At 55.0% G+C, this 27,857-nt stretch overlaps 1 protein-coding gene across 1 annotated transcript; it reads right to left on the reverse strand.

Moving 5' to 3' along the window:
* Positions 1–27,816, reverse strand: SHC2 (SHC adaptor protein 2). Its single transcript, XM_084249650.1, has 13 exons — positions 27,206–27,816; positions 18,440–18,510; positions 16,895–16,955; positions 16,616–16,735; positions 14,826–14,879; positions 14,651–14,702; positions 14,431–14,557; positions 13,075–13,228; positions 12,434–12,491; positions 4,568–4,711; positions 3,553–3,857; positions 1,456–1,589; positions 1–92 (listed from the first exon to the last, which is right to left on the reverse strand). The coding sequence occupies exons 1-12, from the start codon at positions 27,662–27,664 to the stop codon at positions 1,461–1,463; spliced, it is 1,734 nt and encodes a 577-aa protein (XP_084105776.1). The 5' UTR covers positions 27,665–27,816; the 3' UTR covers positions 1–92; positions 1,456–1,460.
* Between the last annotated feature and the right edge of the window lie 41 nt (positions 27,817–27,857).

Consider the following 27,857-nt stretch of genomic DNA (forward strand, 5'->3'; position numbering starts at 1 on the left):
GTGGTTCAGGCCTGAGCACCTGGTGGGGGTCCAGAGAAGGCCACGACAGGGCGTCTGGGGAGCGGGATAGGAGTGGGGCTGAGAACCATCACCTGGGAGAGAAAGGAAGAAGCTGTCAAGGGTCAGCCAGACACCAGCCCCAGTCAGTGCTCCAGACCTTGGTGACTCGCACAGCAGTCGAGCAAGGGGCCTCACGCTGTCGGGCCAGCAGTTCAGTCCCAGTTCCTAGTGTTTCGCTGCGTGACCTAGATTAACGCCTTCACCTCTCTGTGCTGTTTCTTCCTTCATGAAATGAGTGCTAATTACAGCGCCTGCTCAGCACCTGTGGGTGTCAGTGACGACGTGCGCAGCTATTACTACTGCCAAGGCTTTCTCTCTCAGGCCGCATACCCCTTTGGGGGTGAAAAAAGGCAGGTTGTACCCTGCCACGTAAGACACAAGGCCCTCTATCCTGCAGATTCTTCCAGATGTCCCAGAGCTGGCCCACCCCTGGGAACTGCTTCTCTGCCTGCAGCCTGAGGCCTGGCCCCCAGAGCAGGTCTCCTAAGTGGGGGAGGAGCAGGAAGGAGGTGTTGTCATGGGGACAGGAGAGCAGCCCAACCTGGTCCAAAAGCTCCTCCGGCTCAGCCCTTGGGGAAATTCCACAGCTCCGCTCCCCTTGCCGCGCCTCCTTCCCCAAGCCCAGTCCAGAGTGTAAGCCCGCAGTCTGCTCAGGTCCCCCACCCCTTTGCACCTCAGCTCCACCAGCCCTCCCTTGCCTGGCCACCCTCTTCCTCACCTCAGAGCCTCCCTGTCAAGGGAGAGGCCCTAAGTCCACAGACCTGCCCACCCTCCCTACTCCGCTCCAGCCCCCCCACATACCTCACTACTCCCACCTCCCAGCAGGGACCATGTGCTTCAGCAGTGAAACAGCTGCTGCAGCACCCAGCAATTCCACTCCCAGGCACATGCCCACCGAGGGCCGCAAGCACCACTCACAAGGGCCAGAACGTGGACAGCCAGTGTCCACCAAGGATGATTGGATAAAACACATCCGTCCCCGCAGTGGGAACATCACTCGGCATAAAAAGGGGGGCATCTCTGACCCTCAAGACCATGGGGAGGGGCCCTGAACACACAACGCTCAGGGAGAGAAGCAGACACACAAGGCCTCACAGTGTGAGGCCACTGATGAAAGACGCCCAGGACAGCCTCGGCCACAGTCAGAGAGGGGGTGCACAATGCCAGGGGCTGGGGAGGGAAGGGGTAACTGTTGATGGGGGTGGGGCTTTTTTTGGAAGGTGGAATATTTGGGAATTCCATAGGGGGATGGTTGCCCACTGTGTGAATGTACTGAAAACTGCTGAGATGCTGCTTTTACATGGGTGACTTCCATGGTCAGTGAGTTCTAGATAAAATTGGTTTAAATGGGAAGCAGCACAGGGGCGCGTGCGGAGCAGACGGCCCCCTACACACCTGGCTCAGGGCTCCCGCTTGACCACACCACGCAGGTGCAGCTCGCTCTCCGCCGCCACGATGGGTTGCCCGTTCTGCAGGTGGTAGTCAATCAGGTGGCTGATGCTCTGGAACAGCACGTCCTTCGTCCGCACCTGCAGCACCAGAAGCCCCAGCATCAGCACCACTGCGGCGGGGCAGGCAGGCCAAGTCGGCCCTGAAATCTGCATGGCCTCCTGGGGACCAGGATGCCTGCTCAAGCCTGAGAACCACTGGGCCAGAGAACCACAGGACAGCGTCAGCCTCGTACGCCAGAACTACGCATGGACACACAACCACCGGGATTCTGGAGACCCACTTCCTGCAACCCCCAAGGCATGTCCCTGCGCCTGAGAAGATGACTGTTTGGAAAAGGCATCCTTGCAGATGAGATGAAGGTGCTGACGCGAGTTCATCCTGGATTACCCAGGCAGCCCTAAACCCGGTGACTCGCGTCCTCACGAGAAGAGAAAAACCTGGACACAAGACACAGGAGGAGGCTTGTGAAGAGCGGGTGGAGGCTACAGAGAGATGTCAACAGGGCAGGAAGCAACCAAGTATCGGGGGGCCTGCAGAACTAGGGAGCAGGTGCAGAAGAGATTCTCCACCAGGGCCTCCAGAGGACCCAAGGCCACAGGCACCTTGATTTCAGATGCCTGACCACCGGGCCTGTGAGGAAAGCACTCTCTGTGGCTTGAAGCTGCCCAGTTTGTGGCTATGCAGCTCAGCGGCCCCAGAAATGAATATACCCATGAGCTCCTGGAGACAGACCCGAAAACCAGAGTCCCCAAATCCAAAAACCATCTGAGTCCTAGAATGAGAAGGTCTTAGCAGCACCAGGTACCAAAGCTGGGTGCAGGGCAGGCAGGCTCTGCCCCGCAGCTGACAGGGCAGCGTGGTGCTGGGCTCCCAGGCACAAATCACCTGGGGAGCAGGCTAAAATGCACATGCCTGGACCCGATGGCAAGAGGGCAAAATCACCTATTTCATAGCACTGGGGATGGGACTTGGGAATCTGCATTTAATCAGATTTTTTGTGGAATCTCCTTCGTGAAAGTTCTGAAGCTCTTCCAGGTTTAGGGGCTGCTGATCTCATCCTGGAGGTCCCTTTAACAGACAGGAGGACTAGTCTCAGAGTCAGACCAGCAGTTTGACACAGGGGAGAATATGGCAGCTCCCCACCACCACCTCCAGCATGCTGTCATAGAGACAAGGAGCATGGCGGTGCCAGGATGGTCTGAGGATTCTGTTGGACAGATAAAAGGGCTGGGTGGATTCTGGGAAGGCTCTAATGCCCCAAGCACCTTCTCACTTTGCTTTACATGCAAAGCCCAAAGCCCTTGGATGCTGGAAAATGCACAATAAAGCCTCGATCTGCTTGTAAATTGGAAAATGCTTTGTAAACCCTAAAATGCTTTAGGAACTGGGGAATACCAAATCGCTGGACTCAAAGCAACAGTGAAAGGCATTGCTGTTTTATTTACCATGGGAAGATGGAAACAAATCCTCCCAAGGTAAGGACGCAAAGATGCAATGGATGGTTAAAAAAAAATTCAGATTTCAGCGATGTGAAAAGGAGAGCAAAGAAACGTCTGTACGAGAAGCAATTCAATAGACTAAAAATCCTCATAAATTGAAACATGAACCCTAAATTACACCGGACCAAAAATACCACATTCGTCACTCGAAAACATCGCTATTTTAAAGATGAATTAGTGAAAACAGAACGTGAAAAACAGTGCCGCTTAACTGATAAAACAGGGTGCTTTGGAAACCCTGAAAGATCTTGAAATTGTAAAGGGTTTTGTAACTCCCAGGGTGCTTTACAGACAGGGACATCCTTTGTAAACCCTACGATTCTTAAACTGCAAAATATTTTGTGATTCTAAAATACTTGGGGGAAAAAATGAACAGAATCTGAGCACACAGAGGCTTTCAATCCGGAACGCACTTCCTACACCTGGGGGGCGCAGGGAAGGTCCCCGGGTCAGGTGGAGAGGAGCTGTCCCCCTTCCTCCTTGCCCTCCCCCCCAGCCTCCCAGCCCCCCAGCCCCCCAGCCCCCCCCCCCCGCCCCTTACCACGCCCTCGGGGTCCACCAGCAGCAGGTGCTTGGGCTGCCCGGCGTGCATGCCCGTGAGCACGTACTGCCCGGGGTTGGTGACGCTGTCCCGCACGAGGAAGTCCCCGTCGGCGCGCAGCAGCTTCTCGGCCGCGCGGCGGCTCATCTGCCCGTGGTACCAGGGCTCCCGGCGCAGCTGCTCCTCCGTGGGGGCCACGGGTGCTCGGCGCGTGGGGGGACTGGGCCACCGGTCCTCCGGGGGCGGCGGGGCCGGCCCTGCCGCCAGGGCGCACTCGTGCAGCCGCAGAGCGTCCTCGAAGGGGCCTGTGGACGCAGACGGCGGGCGGGGAGCAGGCCGGTGAGGCCGCGCCCTGGGGACTGGACAGCAGCCAGAGCGGCTGCCGGACCTCAGCCCGTGCCTCCAGCCAGGCCTCAGCAGTGCAGTGTGGCCGCATGCTGCATGTGCCACGCCTGTGCTGCACGCCTGTGCTGCTTGCCTGTGCTGCATGTGCCGCACGTGTGCTGGGTGTGCCGCGCGTGCTGTGTGTGTGCTGTGTGCACACTTCCTTGTCTTGTCACCCAGGCTGCCTCCCCAGCATTTGTGCCTCCCTTTCTGTCACCTGGCAGTGGCCAGCGCCCCCTCCCCAGCCCCAGGCTCCATGGGGTGGGGGGCAGCCCTTTCCTTTACAAACTCTGAATAGCTTCTGGCTGGGGGAGGTTTCTGAGGCCCCAACAGGCACCCATGGGACACCGGATAAACCACTCACCTGAGTCCCTTCATGATAAAATGGGGGTGTGGAGCAGCACAGTTCAGACTCCCTGGGGTGTGGACCCCCATAGAGGGAAACTGTGCTCCCCACAGGAAACTGGAGTGTCCCATGGAGGGAAGCCACCAGCTCCCCATCACACTAGGAGTCCCAGAGGAACACCTACCCTCGCCCCCACCCATCAACCTGGAGAGCCCCAAAGGTGCTCGGCCTCAGAGCGCAGGGCGGCCAGGGCAAGGCCCTCCCCTCAGGCTGGCCGCTACATACGCATGTCAAACAGGTCCTTCTTGGGGCTGTCCTCGGGCTGCAGAGGCTCTGGGGCGTCTAGACCCTGCGTGTTGACGTACAGGTGGTCCTCATAGTCTTGGGGGCCTCCAGCATCCGCCTGCACGTAGCCGTCCCCAAGTGAACCTGGAGAGGACAGGAGGCATGGTGGGGTCAGCAGGGGAGCCCAGGGAAGGGGCTTACAGGGATGGAGGCGGCCCAGAGGGCAAGACCCTAGCTGGGAGCCCCCTCCACACCTGCATCCCTCCAGGAAGGAAGTCACCTGCCCATGTGCACAGCCATCAGGAGTGAAAACCCTATAAAAGCCCAACCAGGGACTGTGGGCACCAGATGCCCACACCCAGGAAGGGGCCAGTGCCCACCCAGTGTACCCACGGGACGGAAGGCGGTCCAGAATGCTCTAGCTTCAAAAGAAGCCAGAAAGGGCCTCCCTGGTGGCGCAGCAGTTGAGCGCTGGGTTGCGAAGCTGCCCGCAGCCTCTGCAGCGCCAGTTCGATCCCCGGCTGCTCCCCGGCCACCAGAGGAGGGTCCCACATGGCGCGCAGACCTCTCCTGCCGCCCGCTGCTCCCCTCAGCAGTGTCCTTCGGTCCTTCTGCCTGCTCTGCTCCCCGCTCTGGCTCTGGTGAATTCTCTCACCCTCCCGCTTCTGACTGTACCCAGTGCTTGTATAAATAAATAAATAAATCTTAAATAAATAAATAAATAATAAAAAAGCCAGAAAGCCCAATGTTTATATTAAATCTCCACATTAAAATATAATACTAAATCTGTTCTCCCTATAATTATGTTATCATCATGATGCATGTCATTTGCTTCTGTTTGCGGTCTATTTTAAGGTTTCCTTTTCTTTCATTTTCAAATTTTACTTTTGAATGTGTAAAGCATTACATGGTTCAAAAGCCACAACTATGCAAAAGGCAGCCTGAGAAAGGAGGCGTCTCCCCAGCACAGTGAGAAGCTGCGGCCCGATCCACGACCCCCTGCAGCCCCGCCTCAGCCCGCATCACCATGTGCTGGCCCCAGGGGCGAGAACTGGTGACATGGGGACGACGTGGGGTAATTTAATTTCCAGGTCTTCATTTTGAGCATGCCGTGCATGTTCTCCTAAGTCAGAGGGCATTTGTGTATCTCTTTCTCAGAACTGTCCACTGCTGAATGTCTCAGTTGTGTTTGTTTTAAAATTTATTTTCAGGGCCTCCCCGGTGGCGCAGCGGTTGAGCGCTGGGTTGCGAGGCTGCCCGCGGCCTCTGCAGCGCGGGTTTGATCCCCGGCTGCTCCCCGGCCACCGGAGGAGGGTCCCGCATGGCGCGCAGACCTCTCCTGCCGCCCGCTGCTCCCCTCAGCAGTGTACTTCGTCAGTCTACGTGTTCTGTTCCCCGCTCTGGCTCTGGTGAATCCTCTCACCCTCCCGCGCTTCTGACTGTACCCAGTGCTTGTATAAACAGAACAAACAAATAAATAAAAAAAAGAATTCATTAAGATGTAATCAAGCTTTTAAAAAAAAATTTATTTTCAATTTATTTATGCATGTAAGGGCTCGGGTGCAGGCCAGAGGTGCGGGGGGTGAGAGGACTCACCAGAGACAGAGTGGGGAGCAGAACAGGCAGATATACTGAAATACACTGCTGCGGGGAGCAGCAAAGGTTGCAGGAGAGGTTGCTGCACCACATGGGTCAGCTCCTTGGCTGGGGATCGAACTCAGGCCGCAGATAGCTTGATGGTGCTGAGATTTAACCCTTGCGCCACCAGGGAAGCCATGAATGTCTGTTTTTAGTCATTGGCAGGGAAATAATGATCTTTTATACATTGCATGGCCAAAGCCAGACCAACTTGCCAAAGTCATGATTCACAGGAGCGCCAACACCAACCTGCCCTGGCCAGTGGCGAGGGCAGAGGTACCCTGCCCAGGCTTCACACTCCATGCAGAGATGGCACAGGCCCCAGCCTACCAGTGCAATGTCTGGATTATTTGGGGAGATCTAAAAACAGCCCATCGCAGATGTCTGCGAGGCTGTGAGGGAGCAGATGACCGCAGAGGCTGGCGGGGGAGCAGCATGCATGGAGGCGCGTTCCAGCTGCGTCTGGTGATGTGACAAGGGCTGCGCTCCCTGCTCAGCACTTCAGGACTTGGCTTCCACAGGTGGACGTGCGCTGGCACAAGGGGGCATCTGCCACCGTGGGTAGGAGAGGGGAAGCAGAAAGACGCAGAGTGCCAGGGGTGCGGCACTCCTGGCCGCTGCGGAGTGCCAGGGAGCTGGAGGCAAGGGGACTTGGGTCTTCTCAACCGCCTTCAGCCACCTACAACGGGACGCGTGCTCAGGGCAGAAAACCCAGTCATTCTGTTATAACAAACCTGCACAGGGACCTTCCTGGTGGCCTAGGGGTTAGTCTCAGCACTATTACCGCCTCGGCCTGAGTTCAATCCCCGGCCAGGGAGCTACCCACATGGCGCAGCAGACCTCTCCTGTCTCCCCGCTGCTCCCCTCAGCAGTGGGTTTCAGTAGATCTGCCTGTTCTGCTCCTCACTGTCTCTGGTGAGTCCTCTCACCTCACCACCCCCACCACCAGTCTGCACCCAGTTCTTCCACACAAAAATAAATTAAGGGCCTTCCCAGTGGCGCAGCGGGTTGAGCACTGGGTTGAGAAGCTGCCCACAGCCTCTGCAGCGCCGGTTCAATCCCCGGCCGCCAGGCGAGGGTCCCACAGGCGCGCAGACCTCTCCTGCCGCCCGCTGCTCCCATCAGCAGTGTACTTTGGTCCTTCTGCCTGCTCTGCTCCCCGTTCTGGCTCTGGTGAATACCCAGTGCCGCGCTTCTGACTGTACCCAGTGCTTGTATAAACAAATAAATAAATCTTTAAAAATAAATAAATTAATTAATTAAAAATCTTTAAATAAATAAACAAAAGTGCACAGGGCCATTTAGGGAGTCTGGTGAGACAGAGCCAGCATGAAGACACTGGGCTCAACTCCTCCGTGTACTCGCAGCGTGGGGGCCCAGTGCTGCCTGCTCAGGAGTGCATGGGCAACCGGCAGAGCGGCGCTGGTGGGGACTCCCGGAGCAGGGTGCAGAGTGACAGTTACCGGCTTGAGCCTGAGGCTCCCAGTATAGAACACCTGGAGACGGAACTGTGGGGAACGCAGGTTGGATCACCTGGATCTCCTCCTAGAAGAGGCCACTACACTAAGCCAAAGCGAGGCTGGGCTATTCAAAACACCTGCACCCCACCCCCAATTCAGGGTTAAAACCAAAGCAACAAACACTTGCATAAAACAGAATTTAAGCACCTGTTACCGAGAGCAAAGAACCCCAGGATGAGGTTCTGTGCTGGAAAAGACAAGAGAACAAGTCCCAGCCTGTGACCCTGTATCAGCTATAATCCGTCCCCCGTCCTGACCTGGTGCTCAAAAGTGGCCTAAGTGGAAGCAGACAGAAGACTAGGAGACACCAGACTGAGGCGCTGGCCCAGAGCAGGGGGCGCTGGGGCTCCCCACATGGCCCTGTTACCCTCAGCACGGCCGGGGGGCAGGAGGGGGGGTGAGTCCTGACTCGCTGAAGGTGACCCTTCCGTGCCCAACAGCCCCGGGACGTTTTTACCCACTGCCTCTTGACAGTACCGAGTCTCCGATTACTACAACAGGTACAAAGACAACAGTCTGAAAGTCTATGCTTATTACACCTATTTTTTATGAAGAGACAGAACAACACACCATAAATGTTGCAGAAAGAACTAAATCAAGCCCTGAGGGGAATCTCAATCCAGCAGAACCGCCAGACATGATGGAGGCGTTCAAGGCGGCAGTTTCAGCAAGGCTTGTGGAGGCTGTGAAACAGGCAGAGCAAGGGTGCAGAGAACAGGAGGCAGTTACAATAAGAAGTAATGGAGCTAAGAAATACTATAATCAAATTTTTAAATACAAAAAGGCCTCCACGGATAAACAGATCAACAGATAAATGCAGGCAACGGAGAGAATTAATGAGCTCGAACGCACACTGTCAGAGCACACACAAATCGAACAAAGAAAGAAAAGAATTTTAAACATGAAAATAGTTTCAAAGCCCTTTGGGATAGTCTAGAGAGAAATAGCATCCATATGAGGGGATCCCAGAAGGACAAGAGACGAGAAAGACAAAGGCACAGACGTTTTATTTAAAGAATAAATCGCTGAAAACCATCTCATTCTGGAAAATGAAGCAGATGTGATCCAGGAGGCCCAAAGATAGCAAAAAGACATAATCCCAGGCAGACACATCATAAAGCTGTTGAAAGTCAATGACAAAGACAGAACACTAAAAACTTCAAGAGAGAAAAGGGTGACCCACATGGGTCATCGGTCAGACTGTCAGCAGCCTTTTCAATAGAAACATTACTAGCATGAAGGGACTAGCAAGAGATATTTAAAATACTTAAAGCAAAAAAGATTTCCAACCTAGAAGCCTTTGACCTACATGATTAACATTCAAGAGGGCCTCCCTGGTGGCGCAAGGGGTTAAGACGTAACCTATGAGCAACCTATGAAGATATCTGCAGCCACTGCTGGATGAGTTTGATCCCTGGCCAGGGAGCTGACCCTCATGGTGCAGCAGACCTCTCCTGTCTCCCCGCTACTCCCCTCAGCAGTGGATTTCAGTCGATACACCTGTTCTGCTCCCCACTCTGTCTCTGGTGAATCTTCTCACCCCCCACACCTCTGGCCTGTACCCCAGCTCTTGTATGCTTAAGTAAATAAATAAATCTTAGAAAAAAAAAAGATTAACACTCAAGAGAGAAAGAAAAATAAGGAGCCTAGGGACCTCCCTGGTGGCGCAGGGGTTGAGTCTCAGCCTATCAAGCTATGGCCAGCTACTACAGCCTGAATTCGATCCCCACCCCCACACCTCTGGCCTACACCCCCGTTCTTGTATGCATAAATAAATAAAAATAAATCTTTTTTTTAAAAAAGAGCAAAGAGCATCACTGAAAAGTAAAAACTAAGAATTTTTCAATATCAAGCCTCGTGTTAAAAAAGAAAGTCTTAAAGGGGTTATTACAAAGGAACAGGACAACCAGTATAGAGGTAAGAGCTGCCTAAATCATATAGGGGAGAGGAAGAACATTGTGCTGGTCAGCAAGAGCCCAGTTGAGCCCTGGCCCTGGCCCTGACCCTGGCCCTGGGGAGGTGAGTAAGCGTGCATCTGGCTGATGGAAAGCCAAAGACCAATATCCTGTGGATGACGGGCATGTCCCCACCCCACTCTAGCCCTAACCAGGGCGAAAGGGTGACCGGGAAGGTAACCGAGTGTAGAGTGACAAGCAGAGGCCCACTAGCCTGAGATCAGCACACAAGCAGAAAGTACAGTTTTGTGTTTTCAGCCTGACTCACCTTCAAAAAAATCAAGATAGAGTCCTCAGAAGGTTAAACACAGAACTACCCTATGACCCAGCAATTCCACTTCTGGGTATGTGCCCAAGAGAAGTGAAAGCACTCACGTTCACAGTGGCATGAATCACAGCAGGCCAGAGGTCGAAGCCACCCAAGGGCCCACCACCGATCCATGGTGCTCACGCACAGCGTGGTCCATCCACACGCTGAATTGTTATTCAGCCTTAAAACAGCAGGACCACCCAGGCTGCAGAGACGAGGGTCTGGAACCCCTGAGAGGAGGGCTTCCAGCAGCGCCACACACACGAGCCACGTCTGCACACTGTTTCACCGGGGACTGGACCCTCCGGGCCTCACCCCCACCCGACTCAACATCCAGCACCCTCTGCACCCTTGGGACACTTGGAAAAAATAGCAACCTGGACAGCGACAAGATGGTGAGACAGAAAAATACAACACGGGGCACCCTGAGGCCTCAAGGGAATATTTCACCCTAGAGAGGGAGCAAATCTCCATAATCCAGCTGTAAAGGTGCCCTGCTGTGCCCAGGGCTGCTATAAGAGTGATGGTCGCTGAGCAGCTCCTTCCTCCTCCCAGCTCTTGTGCGGAAGAAATTTATGGATCCAAATGCTGGAGGGGGGTGTGGAGGTGGAACAGAGTGGAGGGTGATCACCATGGGCCATGGTGGGGACTATGGGTGCCTTCGTCGGGGGGTGGTGTGGGGACATACACCAGAAGGGTGTGCCCCTGTACCTCTACATCATATTCAGTGCCGTAAGCCAATGTTGCCTCAACGAAAAAAATACCAGAGAGAAGTTTCCTTAATCATTTTACAACACGCCAACCTTACCCTACTACTGAGACCAGATAAAGACAGACAAGATAATTACATCAACACATCAACATAACTAATGAACATCAATGCAAAAATCGAGAAAATCAAAATCAACATCACATCATGAGGATTATATACCATGAGTAAGTGGGATTTATTTCAGGATATAAGGATGGTTTAATATATGTGAATAAATCAATGTGCTACATCATGTCAACTAAAGTTAAGGTAATAATATGGTAATATCAATAGATGCAGAGAAAGCATTGGATAAGAGCCAGCACTCATTTATGATTTTTAAACAACTTTAAATAAGATAGGGCCTTTCTTCACTATGAGAAAGGCCATAGATCACAAACCAACAACCAACATAATACTTAAAGGTGAAAAACTGAAAATTTCCCCCTTAAGATCAGGAATAAGATAAGATGCCCAGTGTCACCACTCCTGTTTCACTTAGTAATAAGGGTGTAGGCCAGACAAAAACAGGAAATGAAGGGACTCTAAGTTGGAAAAGAAGTAAAACTACCAGTATCTATAGATAATATGATATTACATGTAGAAAATCCTACAGATGTCATCAAAAAGTTATTAGAAAGGATAGAAGAATACAGCAAAGTAGCAGGTTACAAATCAATACACAAAACTTCACTTTTTTTATATACAAACTACAAACAAAAGAAATAAAAATAATAATTCCACTTAGAATGTCTTCAAAAAGAATTAAATACCTCAAAATTAACCTAACTAATGTGGTAAAGGACTTACCCAGCAAGAAGTATAATATGTTATTAAAGGACTTAGGTAGTGACTTAAGGACATGGAAGGATATCCCATGCTCATGGATGGTGAGAATCAACATAATCAAAATGACTATCCTGCCTAAAATGATATGTAAATTTAATGCAATCTCCATCAAAATACCAACAATATTTTTCAAAGAGGTTGGACAAAAAATATTGAAATTTATATGGAACAATCAAAGGCCTCAAACTACAAAAGCAATCCTGAGAAAAAGAGAGAAAAATAGAAGTGTCATGTTACCAGACATTGAATTTAACTAAAAAGCAAATTTAACTAAAAACAAGATGGTATTGGCACCAAAATTGACATATGGATCAATGGACTAGAATCAAAAGCCCCGTAATAAATCCATACACATAACAGCACCTGCTCTATGACAAACAGCCACACAACCTCTTTCATAAATGGTGCTGGAAAAATTAGAAAACCACTTATAAAAGAATGAAGTTGGAATATTTGCTAACTCCCTACACAAAAAATAAAGTCCAAATGGATTTTTAAAAATAGATATAAAACCTACAACAATAAAATGAAGAGAACATTAGTAATACATTCCCTGACATCAATGATGAAGATGTTTTTGGAGCCTGGACCCCTAGAGCAAGGGAAGTGAAAACAAAAACAATTGGGATGACCTCAAGCTAAAAAAAAAAAAATCTTACATGGTGAAAGAAAATACAAGATTGAAAAGACACCCTGTTGAAACTGACATTCTCAAACCTCATATGAAAAGTAACACAATCGTGTGAAGCGGTGCTGTGAGTGAGAAGGGCACACAGCAGAGGGCCGGGATCCAGTGAGGAGAGGCTGGACACCCCCTATAACCTGAGGGCCTCCTATCCATACCTGAGGGGCCCAGGTCCCACTGCAGACCTCGGGCATCTCTTCGAGTAGAAAATGCTCCCTGAAAAACAGAGCAAGAGGTCTCCTGAGATGTGCATGCCCCAACTGCCAGCAGAGCACCCCATCTCCCCACCGAAACCCTCCTACATAGCTATAGACGTGTCAGAAAGCTCATCTCTAAATCCTGCCCTTGCCCCTTGGTCTCAAGCTGTCCCTGTGCCCGCTAGGGCCTGCTTGCATGCCCGCCACCCACCTCTGCTGAGCCTCAAGGCCTTCTGCACCTGGCACCTTCTGCATGCTGTTCCCTGTGCCTGGATGCTATTCCTTGCATTGTTCTCCTGGGAACCTGTATTCACCCATCAGAGCCCACTCCAAATGGCACTTCTCAAAGAAGTGCTCCTGACCACAATCAGCTTCTGTAGTGCATTCTCAGTACCTTCCTTGGAAGGGCTGTAGTATCTAAATCGAAAGTATCTAGAACAGGTCCAGAGGATTGTGCAGTTTGGGAAAGAGGGAAGGAAAAAGTGTGGGGCGAGGGACCACCCTCTAGCTTCGAGAACAGAGGCAAAAGGAAAAGTTAGGGGTCAGTTTAAGGAGGCAGCACCTGCCACTGGCCCTGTCCCAGAAGACTGAAAGAGGCGAACCTGGCCGAGGGTCCCGAGGGCGCAGGGTTGTGTGAGGGCGAGCCTGGAGTCCACCAGCCCACCCAGGGGCGGCTCCTTCCCCGGGATGCTGTTGTAGTAATTGTGTTCCATCTCCTCCTCGTCCCCCCAGGCTGACTCCTCGGGCCCACTCAGCCTGGAGACAGACAGACAGCAGGAGCACAGGCAGGGCCCCAGCACTTGGGGTAGAGAGAAGAGGGGCTTTCCAGGGGGTACCCAATCTTGCAGCTTGAGCTCTGAGGTGAGTGGGACAAGTCAGGCAGAGATCTTGGACATGCCCTCCTGTCTACTTGCTGCAGTGGCTACAGCATTGCCTCAGGAAAGCTAGACCCCACTTCTTCCTGCCTAGCTCTAGCCCTGCCAGGGAAGACACCAGGCTTGCACCCGGAACTGATGCCAGTGATTACAGTGGCATCGTAAACGCCCTTGCTGCCTGGCCCGGCGATACCCCCATGAAACCCTACAGATGCTCGTGCAGGCATGCGTGGCTCCCTGTGCAGGTGCCGCTGCCTGTCCTGGCTCTGACATGGTCTCAGGGGCAGGCACGCAGCCCGTACGAGGCAGAGCAGGTGCCTGACGAAGGCAGGTGCAAACCCACATGAGTAGTTCCCCGGGCAGGCGCCACCGAAAGGCAGCGGGCACACTCACGCCGCTCTGTGGGGTGTGCACATCTTCCAGTCCCTTCCGTGTAAATCCAAATCTTTAACAACCAACAGGTATTTCAGTAGCCGAGGGCAGGGGCCATCGCATCTGGCACTACCCATGTCAGCAGCTTTTGAGTTAAGAATGGCTTCCATATTTTTAAGCCATAAAACTCTTAAATGGTTAAAAAAAACATCCAACGGACAACATTTGGCAAGACGTGAAAGTCACACGAGATTCACATTTTGGTGTGTCTGGATAGGGCTGCTGGCACAGAGCCTGCCCGTCCTGTCAGACGTGCTCCAGGGGCTCCCGCCCCCGTGGCCGAGACGGGTTGTCTGACGCACAAAAGTGAAATTATGGACCGTCTGGCCCTGGCACAACCTGGCCAGGTCTAGATGGTGCCAACAGAAATGTCCCTGGCAGGGGAGCTGGATCCCTTAACCCCAACCCCCGCCTGTGGGATGGGGCTGCTGCCCCCTTTGGAGGTGAGTGGAGATAGCCTATGCCCTTCTGTAGATGCGGGGAGGTGAGGGGGCTGCTTTACTCCCCTTTACTGATAAGGACACGGGGACTCTGGCAGCTGGCAGCGAGCCCACACACCCAGAGAGAAGAGGGCAGGCCAAGCCCCAGGTGGAGAGTGAGGGCCACGGCACACTTCCCCCCAGGGAAGATGGGGAAGGGGGGGCCTGGTACCTTTCCAGAGGGACCACCACCTTGGGGGGGCTGTGCAGGTACTGCTTGAAGCGCAGCTCAAAGGCTTGGCCCACGGTGCTGATGACGCTCTGCGCCAGTCCCTCGCAGCACTCCAGGATGTGGCAGGCTGGGGAGGGGCACCCCGTTATGTGGATCGGTGGGCCCTGCCAGCCAAGAGTCTCCAGCCTGCAGGACCCCACCGGCCCCCACGGCGCCTCACCTCTCTGATTGATGGGGTCCTTGGCGACATAGGCCACGTAATCGGTCATGTCCTGGGGAGAGAGCGGGCAGGTGGGAGGGGTTGGGCCGGCCCGGAACACCCCTCCCAGGCTTCCTGGCTGCCCCGCCAGCAGGGCGGACAGAGGGCGGGGAGCCCTGCCAGGTCCTGGCCTTACCGTGTCGCCGCCGGATGCGAAGGAGATGGATTGCATGTGGTGGTTGGCGATGATCTGGCAGGAAAGAGACCCCATTTCAGGGTCGGGGGGACGCTGGGGTTCATGGCAGTGGCTGGACAGGGCCACGGGGCGGGGACTGGGAAGAACAGGATCTGGGCAATGGAGTGACCTAGAGTCCAGCCAGACGGGAGCCCCCAGCCCAGGCCAGTGTGCAGCGGCCAATGGCCTCCAACATGTGAGGAAGAGGCGCCCCTCGTCGGTGGACATGCCCCGACATAGAAATGCACACACACAAACAACAAAATCCTCCCACAAACTCACCCTGCACACACTCAGACACCCCCTCACTGGCAGACACACTCCCATGTGCAGATTTTCACACATCACATGCAGAGACAACCACTCCCACGAATGCTCAGACCCACCCACGCCCGCCGTCACACCCGACACAGCACACATCAGCCCTCACGCCTGCCCTGGATGCCCAGGTGCAGCACACACAGACGTGCACACCTGCACACGCACACCCGCACAGCCCCACACCCGCACACCTACCTCACACACACCCACTTGCACACGCAGGTTCACACCACACTCACAGCCTCTATGGTTGTGGAGGCCATGAGGAGGGGACTCCAGGGGGCTGCGGGCACCGGCTGCGGCACCGGCCGCCCCTGCATGCTCATCTGCAGGCCATTTTCCCTCGAGCGGCTCCTGCACATGCTCATCTGCGTTCACACACTCATTTGTGTGTCTCCTGACATTATTTTGCTCTTTTGCATACTCGCCTACATGCAGTCACATGCTCATTTGCATGCATAAATACACACCCCCATACTTGTTTACGTGCCCATTTGCATGCCCATTTGTGCCCATTTACACTGCCCACTGCAGTCCTGAGCCCCGCTGTTCCTCCACGAGCTCAGAGCGCCCCAGACCCAGGGCCAGGGCCAGGGCTGAGTTGATGCACCAGGCCCTTCCTGCTCCCCTCCAAAAGGTCGGCCCGTCTCCCGGCAGGATCCTCTGGGCTCTCCCCAGTCAGGGAGGGCCCTCCTGTCTGAAGACAGACGAGCAACTCCTGTGCCTGGCAGAGTGCATGCAGAGATGGCGTGAACACGTGGCAACCGCCACACGCAGCCTGCACCCAGGGTCCATGGCTCCTGCCGGGCCTGGCTTCCGCTCTCCTCTCCCCCTTGCGCCCTGGACAAATTTCAGTCCCTTACCATTTTTCTCCATAACTCTCCTGCGCCACTCCCTCTGCTCTCAGACACCAGCCCGCCACCCGGGACGCTTGCTCCTCACCTCCACACCAGCATCCCCTCCCGGAAGCCCGCCATGATGCCCGCCAGGTCACAGCGCCCTGTGCGTGCTCACGTAGAGTCTCTGGCCTCCCACGCGGCCCTTCCTGGCCTCCCAGTGCTTCTCAGAGTCTGCCATTATTCCCTCATTTCTGTGATTCTATTTTGGTTCTTTATTTCCACATAAGATCCCAAACCAGGGGCTGTCCCAGGCATTGCTGACATCGGGGAGTGATCCTTCTCTGTGGGGCCCACGCTGGGCTTGTGGATGCATCACTGGCCCTGCCCCTTCAATGTCAAGAGCACCCCAAGTCATGACAGTAGGGTTTTTGGGGGGCGGCGGCCGCTAGGCTCCTGGCTCAGGGCGGGGCCTCTGCACACACACAGTCACACCAGTCCACACCTGGTGCGCATACCTACCTGCGCGGCCACCTCCAGGGCGAGTCCTCGGGGCTGCCTGTGGGGGGGGCTGGGTGGGGAGGCAACGCTCACCTGGCGAGTGGCGGGCACCGAGAGGTTGAGGCCGTCAATGGAGATGCTGATGGCTATGCTCATCCCAGCGAAGCGCAGGTTGCTCTTGCCCAAGACAGACGCCAGCGCCTTGTTGGGGGCCTGGTGAGGGGGCAGAGGGCAGCGGGAGGGGGCGCTGCAAGGTGGGGTGCTCGGCACTGGGGAGGGTGGAGGCCGAAGAGGGTCCTCTGGCCCTCGTGTCTTCCCACAGCCTCCCATCATACCCACCACCCCTTGGGGGGACACAAGCCCCTCACCCACCTTCTTCTTCCAGGAGCCCCGAACACCAGGCACAGCCTCATGGAGCCGGTTGATGGCTTCCCTGTGGTGGGAACGGTCTAAGGTCAGAAGGGGGCAGCAGCGCAGCAGGGACCTTGGCGCTGAGCAAAGGGTGCAGTGGCCCTATGAGGGGAGGAGCTCAGAGGAGGGGGATGCTAGGATACCTGGAGCCAGGAGGGAGCCAAAGGCATGATGGGTGCTCCTGGTTCACCCAGCCCCCACTCCATCTGCATCTGAGGGCACTCCCCCCTCGGTTTCTCCCTTTGCCTGTGTCTTTCTTGGTCACCACCATGTGCCTGGCATGGAGTCAGACTCAAGGGACTGGACCCTACAGAGCCTGGACCCCACATTCTGCACATTGGCAGGGGCACCAGCCAAGGGGTCCATCTGTGCAACATGTTCTCAAAATGTTGGGGAGGAACAAGAGCCTCAATCCTGGTGGGTGGAGGGTAAAAAGGGGGTGCAGCTCCTCAAACACGGGGTGGAGCAGCCCCACTCTGGCGTGTGCCCCAGGGCACTGAAAAACCAGCTCGCATAACCCATAACGGCCAAGACGTGGACGCCACCTAGATGTCCATCAGTGAACAAAAGTGTCCCCCACATGGGGACATCACTGGCCACAAAAAGGGGGCAGCTCTGACACTTGCTACCACCGCCGCTGTATACACAATGCTCAGGGAGAGAAGCAGACACACAAGGCCACGCAGTGTGAGGCCACCAACAAGACACATCCAGGACAGGCACAGCCACGGGCAGGGTTTGTGGTGCCAGGGGTTAGGGAGGAGATAGGGATGATGGCTGATGGAAATGGGGTTTCCTTTTGGAGGGATGGAATGTTCTGGAACTAGGTAGTGGTTCCATAACTCTGAAGATACCAAAAAGAAAAATAAAACTGTATACTTTAAGTGGGTGAATTATTTGGTATGTGAATTGTATCTCAATAGTTTGAGGGTTTTTTATGTCTACAGTGACTGGACTAAATCAGTGTCACATGCAAAGGATGTCGGCCTCTGGCTGATGCCCTGGCTGTGCCCACTGAGCACAAGTCCCTTACAAACAGCTCAGAACACATGAGACCCGTGTGTCTTCTCAGTGCTGGAAAAAAATACAACAAAAAACAGGGACCATGGAGGTGCCACCCCAATCTGGATGGGCTCCCAGCCCCTGGTGCTCTGAGCCACAGGAGAAACCAGCCAGCACCTGCAGCCCCTTGACACAGCACCCCTGACACTCCCCAGAAACCCACACTCATACATCTGGCAAGGCCCAGGCTCTGTGAAGCGGGCAGCACGTGTCATGGGGACAGAGCTGCACTTGGCGCCGGGGCAGCCTGGCCCCCCTCACTGGCACAGCACCTGTCCCCTGGCTGGGAGGCAGGACACACCATGTCGGAGGCGCCACCCTTGGCCTCGGCCATACTCTGGCTCCGAGCCACTGCCCACACCCCTCACCCAGCATCCCAGAGCCAGGACAGAGCCGGGCCACCCACCCACAGACCCAGGCCCCAGCAACCATGCGAAGGCTCACCTGGTGACCTGGGTGCGGGTGTTAAAATCCAAGGAGCGCATAGAGCGGAGGACTTCGATGCAGCCCATGTACTGGGGGGAGAGAACAAGTGTTAGGGGCTGCCCGGGTCCCCTCACGGTCCCCCACACACACATAAGTTGTTCCAAGGGAGCTGTTTCCTTCAGGCCCCACGGCATTGCCCCCCTCGACCCCACTGCTGGCTCTCCGTTCTTCTAGGACACAAAACAGGAGGGCTGAACTGTCCTGTCCACTTGGGTACCCACACAGCTCAGCACAGAGCCTGGCATGCAGGACAGATTGTGCACGGCAGAGCCCAAAACTGCCTGGCCCTTCCCAGAGGGGTTCCTTCTGGGGTCCAGCAGCCCCACTCAGGCACATGCCCGGGCACTGAAGCACAGCACGACCTTTAGCGGCGGTGGGGGCCAGAGGGCCTGAGAGGCCTGTGCCTCCCCACCTGCTCTGCCAGGAGGGAAACACAGATGGAGCTTCTATCAGAAGATCCCACGGGCGTGAATCATCCAGAACAGGCAAATCCACCACCAGAAAAGGGCTGGTGGTTGCCAGGGCTGAGAGGGTGGGAGCACCCACTGGTGGGGACGAGGCTGCTTGTTTGGAATATTCTGGAACTAAATAATGTGAACGACTGCACACATCAGTGACTGTGCTAAATTAGTTAATGATTAATTTTGTCATGTGATTTTTACCTCAATTTTTCAAAAATGAAAAAGACACACAAGCTTCGACCCTGAGACTCTAATCCTAGGACTTCACCCCACAGATACGTCAACCCGGGGGGGGGGGGGCCCTGTGTATGCAGGTCTCTGTGTGGGGTGGCCATGCTCACCCTTCTCCGCAGGGCTCTGAGTGGGGTGGAGCTGGGGGGCAATGACTGGGGGTTTACTGCCAGCGCACCCCAGGGCTTTGCATCCCACTGTCCTTTGCACATGCAGAAACCCAGGCGACCCAGAGCCTCAGATGTCACAGGGGAAGGAGCGATTCACAGCTGTGGAAGCAGAAGCCCAAGGGGTTGGCCGGCTCTGCTCACACAGCCAGGCATACAAGGGCGAGACCCAGGTCCCCCACTCCAGGACGGAGACTCCCCACCCCAACTGTGCGCCTCAGGCCTCATCTCCACAACTCAATTATTTTTATTTTAAGTAAACTCCATTTAAAAATATTACTGAGTTTACTTTTAAGGAAGCCACAGAAAACTACTCAAATACCCTTCAAATAAACACAGTGAGTCCCCCCCTCCCCGGGAACATCACTGGCCAGGAAAAGGGGGGCAGCTCTGACACTCATGACCAGGCAGGGACCCCAGAACACATCACGCGCGGGGAGGGAAGCCAGACACCAAGTGAGTGTGCCAGGGCGGGCTGAACAAGCACCACAAATCGGGCAGCTTAAAACAACGGAATTTTACTCTCCGCGCTGGAGCCCAGACGTCCAAAGCCAAGGCGTGGCGAGCCGCTCTCCAGGTAAGGCCTCAGAGCAGGGTGGGGCCCAGGGGCTCCTTCTTAAGTCTTCCAGCTCGGGGGAGGCAGCAATCCTTGGCTCGCAGACACATCACCCAGTCTCTGCCCCCCTCCACCCCACACAGCTGCCTCCCTGGGTGTCAGTGTTCAAATCCCCTCTTTTTTATGAGGGCTCCAAGCACATTATAATTAGGCCACCCTAACTTAGGACAGCCGCGTCTCCCCCAGGTGACACCTGCAGAGGCCGTGTTTCTATGAAGTCCCGCTCTGAGGTTCGGGTGGACATGAATCTTGGGGACACATTCTCTCCAGAACAAGTGGTCTGAGTGCCTGCACTAGTGTTGGGGGACACACCATCAACCTTCTGTGCTTGCTGCCAAAACACACACCTGCACCCAGGTGTGAGTGGACAGTCAGGTGAGGCTGCAGGTAGGAGCTGCATCCTCGGGGGCTGGCTGTGCAGCAAGTCTCCGGTGACCTCCCAGCACTGGGCATTCATGTGTGTGTAAAAAGTAACCATGACCATGCCTCCAACTGACTCTTTTACCCAAAATATAAGACTTTGGGGGCATTTTTTATGTGTTTATTTATTTTTTTGCTACGGTAAATAATAGCAGATAGGGCGCACCACCTTCACCACCCAAAGTGCACGTCTCCGCTGCATCAAGCTCACTCACACTGTTGTACAAACTTTTCCTCCCCAGAACGTTCTCATCTTCACCAACTGGCACTCTGTCCCCTTCAAACATTAACTCCCCTCCCCTCCCCCAGTCCCTGGTCTATATGGAAGTGACTCCTCCAGGGACCTCTTATGAGTCGCATCACACAGGATTTGTCCTTTGTGTCTGGCTTGTTTCACTGAGCGTCACATCCTCAAGGTCCACTGATGTTTAGTGAAGATCAGAAAGTCCTTCCTTTTCAAGGCCACCATTAAGTCTTCCAGCTCGGGGGAGGCAGCAATCCTTGGCTCGCAGACACATCACCCAGTCTCCGCCATTCCGTGGATGGTGACACATTCTGCAGATGGTCCATCTGTCCGCAGACACCTGGATTGCTTCTACCTGTTGGCGACTGTGAATCGTGCTGCTGTCAATGTAGGTGTGCAGATACCTACGCCTGCTTCTGCACACCCAGAAGCCCAACGGCAGGTCAGAGGTGACTCCATGTTTAACCTTTAGATATTAGTGATGGTGACGATTATTTTTTTTAAAGATGTATCTATCCATGCACACAAGAACGGGGGGTAGGTACAGGCCAGAGACACAGGCGGCAAGAGGATCCACCAGAGACAGAGTGGGGAACAGAACAGGCAGATTGACTGAAATACACTGCTGAGGGGAGCAGCGGGCAAGTCAGGCGAGGTCTGCTGTGCCATGTGGGTTGCTCCCTGGCCAGGGATAGAATTCGTGCTGTGGTGGCTGCGGTTAGCTTCATAGGTTGCATCTTAACCCCTTGTGCCACCAGGGAGGCCCTGTGATGGTGACGATTTTTAATGGTCCTAATTCACACTGAATTTAACGACACTGTCATGTGCATTGACAGAACTCTTTATTTTGTGTCCTGGAGACTTTTTCAAGAGTCGTCCACTATTTTTGAAAATCACACCGCCCACATCAATTCCAGTGATGGTGTCAGCTGTCTGTATCACAACGTAGCTGTCACGTGACTGAGGCCTTCATGAAGGCAAACGCTGCTTCTGCTCCTGTCACCACCATCCCGCCTCCAGGACAGAAAAGCCCACACATTTAAACACGGAAGCTATTCTGTTATTAGGACTTGCTGCCACTATGTTTCTCCTTCCTATTGCTGTTTTATTACAAGGTATGGATTTAGGGGGAACAAATGTGCAAGTAGGTGTTACATAAACTTGAAGTTAATTTCAGGATGGAGTTGCAAAATACCGGTTATAAATAAGTACTGATTCATACTACAGTGTTGCCAACGGTTGGTTTAGCTGGGGGGGTCTCAGCCGTGAATGCCAGCTCACATGGAAGGCTCATCGAACGCCAACTGCTGCCCTACCGCAGAGATTCTGAATCAGCAGGTCCGAGAGCACGTATTTCTGACCAGTTCCCAGATGTGCTCCTATCGCACCCCGTTCATCCTTGGTCTCAGCCAACCTGTGGCCCCAACTCCCTCGTCGTGAATGAATTTGCGATTTCTAGCCAATGAAGTGGGGGGAAGGTAGGGTCCTTAACAAAGAGACCCAAGGAGAGACTGTTTTTTTTCCTCCAGGGGACATGGCTGAGTCTACATAGGGTGCCTGGTGTCGCGGAGATCACTCTGTGGCCACGTGTGCAGCTAAGCCAGCGTGTTGAAGGTGACAGTGCAGACAGAAAGACCTGATTCCTTAGGGATGTTGCCAAGCCACTGGATTAATCCACCCCAGAGACAAGCGACACCTGGCACACCCTACCCCTTGACTTCAAGGAAAAAGCTGCAATTGCTGCTAAAAACTTCTCAACTCAGTGACCCCACCAGGCCTCCTCGCACGTCACGCTACATGAGAACCCTACGCCGGGAAAGACTAAACAACACAGTCAGAGTCACTTCAGAGCCCAGCCTCAAGCTTCACTCCCCAGTCAGCCCCAGCCACATTTGTCACCGTCCTGCCGCCCCACGGCACCCCGGGAGAGCTGGGCACACCTCTCATGAAGAACTAGTGAGGACAAGAAGGAAGGCGCTCAAAGGGCCCGGATGGCACGAGAACTGGTGGAGCAGCACGTGCTCTGGCTTCTTCCCAGGACAGAACAGCCAAGCCAGCATGCTCAGACATCTACCCCATCAGCTAAGGTCAAAGATCAGGGGTCAACATTCCTCTAGAACTGAGCTGTCCAGTAGCCATGTGCCTCCTGTGGCCACCTGACTCTCTTTTCAAACTACATAAAATTAAAACTTGTTTCCCCAGTTGCCCTGACCACATTTCAAGGACTCAGTGTAAGCCTGTATTGGACAGCACAAATCTAGAACATTCTCTAGTTAAAGAGCCCATCACACAGCCAGTTTAGGGAAAGTCATGGGACGGGAGTGTGGCTAGTGGGACACAGCGGAAGTCAGGTAGGGGTTTCTGGGCAAGATTCCTCACTCGTGGGCCTCCCCTGGTGGCGCAGTGGTTGAGGGCTGGTCTGCGAGGCTGCCTGCAGCCTCTGCAGCACCGGTTCGTTCCCCAGCCGCAGGCGAGGTTCCCACAAAAAAAAAAAAAAAAAACAAAGATTCCTCACTCGTGACTTCACAGGGCGAGGGCTTTTCCCCGGTAGCCACCATTCTGGGTCAGAGAAGAACTGATGCAGACAGAGAAGTCACGTCAAAGGTGGTGCGTCCAATTCCTGAGCTGCTATAACAAATTTCCAAAAACTGAGTGGCTTCAACAACAGAAATGTATCCTCTCATGCTTCTGGAGGTCAGAAGGCTGAAGCCAGGTGTTGGCAGGACAGGTTCCTTCTGGAGGCTGGAGACCAGGAGCCCAACTGCCTCTTCCAGCTTTTGTTGTAGCTGGCAACCCTTGGCATCCCTCCATCCATGCCTCCATCTCCACACGGCTGTCTTTTCCAGGCAGATGTCTTCACAGATGACACACATCATCTGTCTTCCCGATAGATGCCAACCGCCCTGGTATGCAACACGTGTCGCTGGGCTCTAGCTCCCCACGGGAGGAAACTTAGCTCCAGGACTGTCCTGGATTTTTGCTATACAACCTCAGATGCCACTCTTTCCCTCTGTGCTTCAGTTTCCCCATCTGTAAATGGGACAGCACATCTTTTCTTGAGAGAACCAGGGGCTGGTGTGGGTGAGTCCTGCTCAGACTACTCCCTGCATGGTTGGCATGGGCCTGTTCTCCGCCTGATCTCATACTTCTCTGAAAACTGGGAGGGAACGACCAGGCTCTTACTACACCTGGTGTAACGTGGTGCAGGAGGACAGAGGTGTCCAGGGGACAGTGCAGGGAACTGAGGCTGGTTCACACTCAGCAGAGCCGGCCTCTCTGACCAGCCAGGGCCAGGGCCCCTCATCTGTCATCAGCAAATCTCAAGGCTCCAACTCCCACACAGACACCCCTCTTCACCCTAAGTCACACTGGTCCACACACCCCTCTTCACCCCAAGTCGCACTGGTCCCAGACAGCTCTCCAGTCCTGACAATGCCCAGCCTCCTCCTGGGTCACTCTGCAGCCCTTCCAGCCCCGCCCCGTCCCGTGTCCAGTGGGCCACCAGAAAGATCCTTTTAAATTTCCAAAGTTCCCTACTACCCCTTCTTAAAACCACCCACACCTGAGGTGTGAACCTATAACCCTAAAACGTATAGTATTGTAAATCAGTGTTACCACAATAAACATAATTTGTTTAAAAAAATACCAATATCACAGGAAACAGATGTCAGTCCTCTCCCTCTTCTCTCTCCATAGCTCCAGATCTCTGTGGTCTCTGGCATTACCCAAATATGCCAAGATCATTCCTGCCACTGGGCCTCTGCACTAGCTGGGGACCTCCATGGCTTCAGGTGTCAGTTTAAAAGTCAACTCCCGAGAGATGCCAGCCACAACCATCCATCTCTTGCTGACATCACTTGATTTTTAATTTTTTTTCATTAAATATTTATTTATTTATGCATACAAGAGCTGGGGTACAGGCCAGAGACACAGGGGGGTAAGAGGACTCACCAATGGCAGTGGGGAACAGAACAGGTAGACTGACTGAAATCCGCTGCTGAGGGGAGCAGCGGGCGAGACAGGAGAGGTCTGCTGTGCCATGTGGGTTGCTCCCTGGCCAGGGATCAAACTCGTGCTGCAGAGGCTGCAGATTGCTTCATAGTGTGGTGCCTAGCCCCTTGCGCCACCAGGGAGGCCCTTGATTTTAAATGTTTGCCTAGCACTCACAAGTATCTGCCAGTTTCCAGTTTATTTGCTTTCTTATTCATTTACTGTTGATCTGTCCCTCTAGAATCTCAAGCCCGCTGAGTGCAGTGATCACCTCTTTCTCATTTCCTGCAGTTTTATCAGCTCCTTGAAGGGGCAGAGATGCATTAAATACTTGCTGCATTGGTGAAAAGGCCCTGATTATTGCAATAATCTAATACCCCGCACCTTGCAAGCTCAAGTATCTGAATCCAAGCTTTCTAAACTCCCACATCCATAGCTGATGGGCAGGCACAGCTTGTCCTACCGGGGATGTGATATAAAACTCACAGCATCTGGCCTCCCTGGTGGTGCAAGGGGATAAGACACAATCTATGAAGCTGGCCACAGCCACTGCAGCATGAGTTCGATCCCCAGCCAGGGAGCTGACCCACATGGCGCAGCAGACCTCTCCTGTCTCTCCGTTGCTCCCCTCAGCAGTGTATTTCAATAGATCTGCCTGTTCTGCTCCCCATTCTGTCTCTGGTGAATCCTCTCACACCCCATACCTCTGACCTGTATCCCAGTTCTTGAATGCATAAATAAATAAATCTCTTTTAAAAAAAAAAAACCTCACAGCATCACCCATTAAGACATTCTTGCTACAAAGTCAATCCTGTCTCCAGTTACACCTGTGGACCAAACAGCCACAGTTCAGGAAAGGACAAAGGCTCAAGAGAAAAGGCCCCACAAGAAGAGACAAATCAGGCAGGATCCCCAGGTGGGGCTGATGCAGGAGGCCTGCATTCGTAACAGGTGCTCAACGACACGACCCTCCAGCCGGAAGCTCACAGGCAGGAGCAGCTGTCTGGGACATTCAAAAAGTCAGCACCACCGGGGACACGTAACTTTCCTGGTGCCACAGGACAAAGTACTACAAACAGCAGGAATCTACTATTTCACCGTCTGGAGGATCAAAGTCTGGGCCCATGGTGTTCACTCGGAAACTCTGGGGAGGGTCCTTCCCGCCTCTCCCGGGTTCTGGGGGTGGACAGCACCGTAGGGTCCATTGGCTTGAAGCTGACTGCACCTTCTGCCCTCATCATCACCTGGTAGTCTTCCTCTGTGCAGTGCCCAAATGTCCCCCTTCTTAGAAGGACATCTGTCATTGCTCAGGGCCCATTTCACTCGAGCGCAGCCTTATCTTAACCTGATGATGTCTACAATGGCCCGATCCCCAGTAAGCCCACATTCACAGTTTCCAACAGACATGACTCTTTCAGGAGCACGCCTCTACCAGGCCAGGGGGGTAAGTGGTGTGGGGAGAGTTGGAAAGGAAGCAAAGTCACCCAACAAGCCAAAGCAAACACAAACACCTCCAGGCCCAGAGGACTGAGGTGTGGACCTGACAGCTGGCATCCCTGAAGTCTTCTCAGCTGGAACAGTGAGCTGGGGCTATCTTGAGGGACTCGTGTGGAAGCACTTAGTGGCCAGTGTGCCCCCACCGGCTGCTTACTGTTTAACGGTTCACCAAAAACTACATATAGGGGGGCCTCCCCTGGAGGCGCAGCGGTTGAGCGCTGGGCAGCTAAGCTGCCCGCAGCCTCTGCAGCGCCGGTTCGATCCCCGGCTGCTCCCCGGCCACCGGCGGAGGGTCCCACAAGGCGCGCAGACCTCTCCTGCCGCCCGCTGCTCCCCTCAGCAGTGTACTTCGGTCCTTCTGCCTGTTCTGCGCCCCACTCTGGCTCTGGTGAATTCTCTCACCCTCCCGCGCTTCTGACTGTACCCGGTGCTTGTATAAATAAATAAATAAATCTTTAAAAAAAAAGGACACTTTATGATAGTGACGAAAATTATAAAGTCAGTAGATACATTCTTTAAAAAAAAAAAAACACTACATATAGGGATAGATAGAAATAGTGAGCAGAGAAGGTTAAGTGTCCGCAGGGGCAGACACACAGGCCATCCGTCCGTCCAACTTCTTTCTATGCTTCAAAGGTTCATAATAAAAACCAGGGGTCAATAAAGACCAGTTTTTCACCCCACATTAGAAGTTCCTGGGCTCTGGAATCTTGGGGCCCTGTGGGGCGCCGGCTCCTACCCAGGTGCTCCTTCCCGGCGCGCCCCGCCGCAGGTTAAGGCCTCCGCAGGTCAGCGAAGGGGGTTCCAGCGCGGGGGTCTGGGTGGCAGGGGCCCCCCCAAATCATCTCCCCGCCCCAGACGCTCCCGCCAGGGCTGCGCATGCGCCCTCCCCGGCTCCTCCCCCACGTGACGCCGTGGGAACCCGGGCCGGCGCCTCCCGGGCGGGGCGGTCCCGGCGGCGGGCGGGGGCCGGCCGGGGAGCCCGGCGGCCGGGGCCGCGCGCCCGGGAGAGAGGCGTGGGCGCGCGCCCCCGCTCCCAGGCTGCGGTCGGGGGGACCCGCGTCCGGGGCGTCCCCGGGGCCCCGCCGGCGCACTCACCCGCACGATGTAGGACACCCCGGGCCCCAGGACCCTGGCGTCGGGGTGCAGCCAGCCCTGCGCCGGCTTGTGGATGAAGCTGCCCTTGCGGACCCACTCGGCGGCCGCGGCGGCGTCGGGGCCCGAGGCCGCCCCCCGCGCCCCCCGCGGCCCCGCGGCGCGGCAGCGGCCGAGCGCGGGCAGGGGGCAGGGCGCGGCGCAGCGCGGCTCGCAGGCGCCCAGGACCGCGGCGGCCAGCGCGGGGACGCCGGCCGCGCCCGCCGGCTCGGGCGGGGGGTCGGGGGTCCCCGAGCCCCCCGCCGCGCGTGCCGCCGCCGGGCCGCGGCCCAGGAAGCCGGCGGGCGCCGCGAACTTCCACTGCGGCATGCGCGGGAGCAGCGCGCAGAAGGTGGTGGGCCCCTCGGGCTCCGGGGGCGCGGGGGGCGCGGGGGGCGCGCGCCCGCCGGGACCCTGCGTCATGGCTGCGGCGGCGGGACGAGCCCGACCGGGCGCTGAGCCGGGCGGAGGCGGCCCCGGAGCCTCCGCTCCCTCCCCGCCCCCGGTGATGTCATCCCCGGCCCAGCGCGCAGCCGCGGGGGGCGCCCCCCGGGACCCCGGCCCCCGCCGGCGCGGCGCCCAGCGCGGAGCGGGGAGCCTGAGCTCCGCCGGGCCC

The sequence above is a fragment of the Talpa europaea genome, assembly GCF_964194135.1.
Source record: "Talpa europaea genome assembly, chromosome: 12".
Classification (NCBI taxonomy): domain Eukaryota; kingdom Metazoa; phylum Chordata; class Mammalia; order Eulipotyphla; family Talpidae; genus Talpa; species Talpa europaea.

Coding starts and splice junctions, on each gene's coding strand:
- SHC2 (XM_084249650.1), bottom strand. CDS start 27,664: ATGACGCAGGGTCCCGGCGGGCGCGCGCCCCCCGCGCCCCCCGCGCCC. Junction 16,956..18,439: donor ACCCGCACCCAGGTCACCAG/GTGAGCCTTCGC, acceptor TTCCCACCACAG/GGAAGCCATCAACCGGCTCC. Junction 1,590..3,552: donor TGGTGGACCCCGAGGGCGTG/GTAAGGGGCGGG, acceptor CTGGTGCTGCAG/GTGCGGACGAAGGACGTGCT.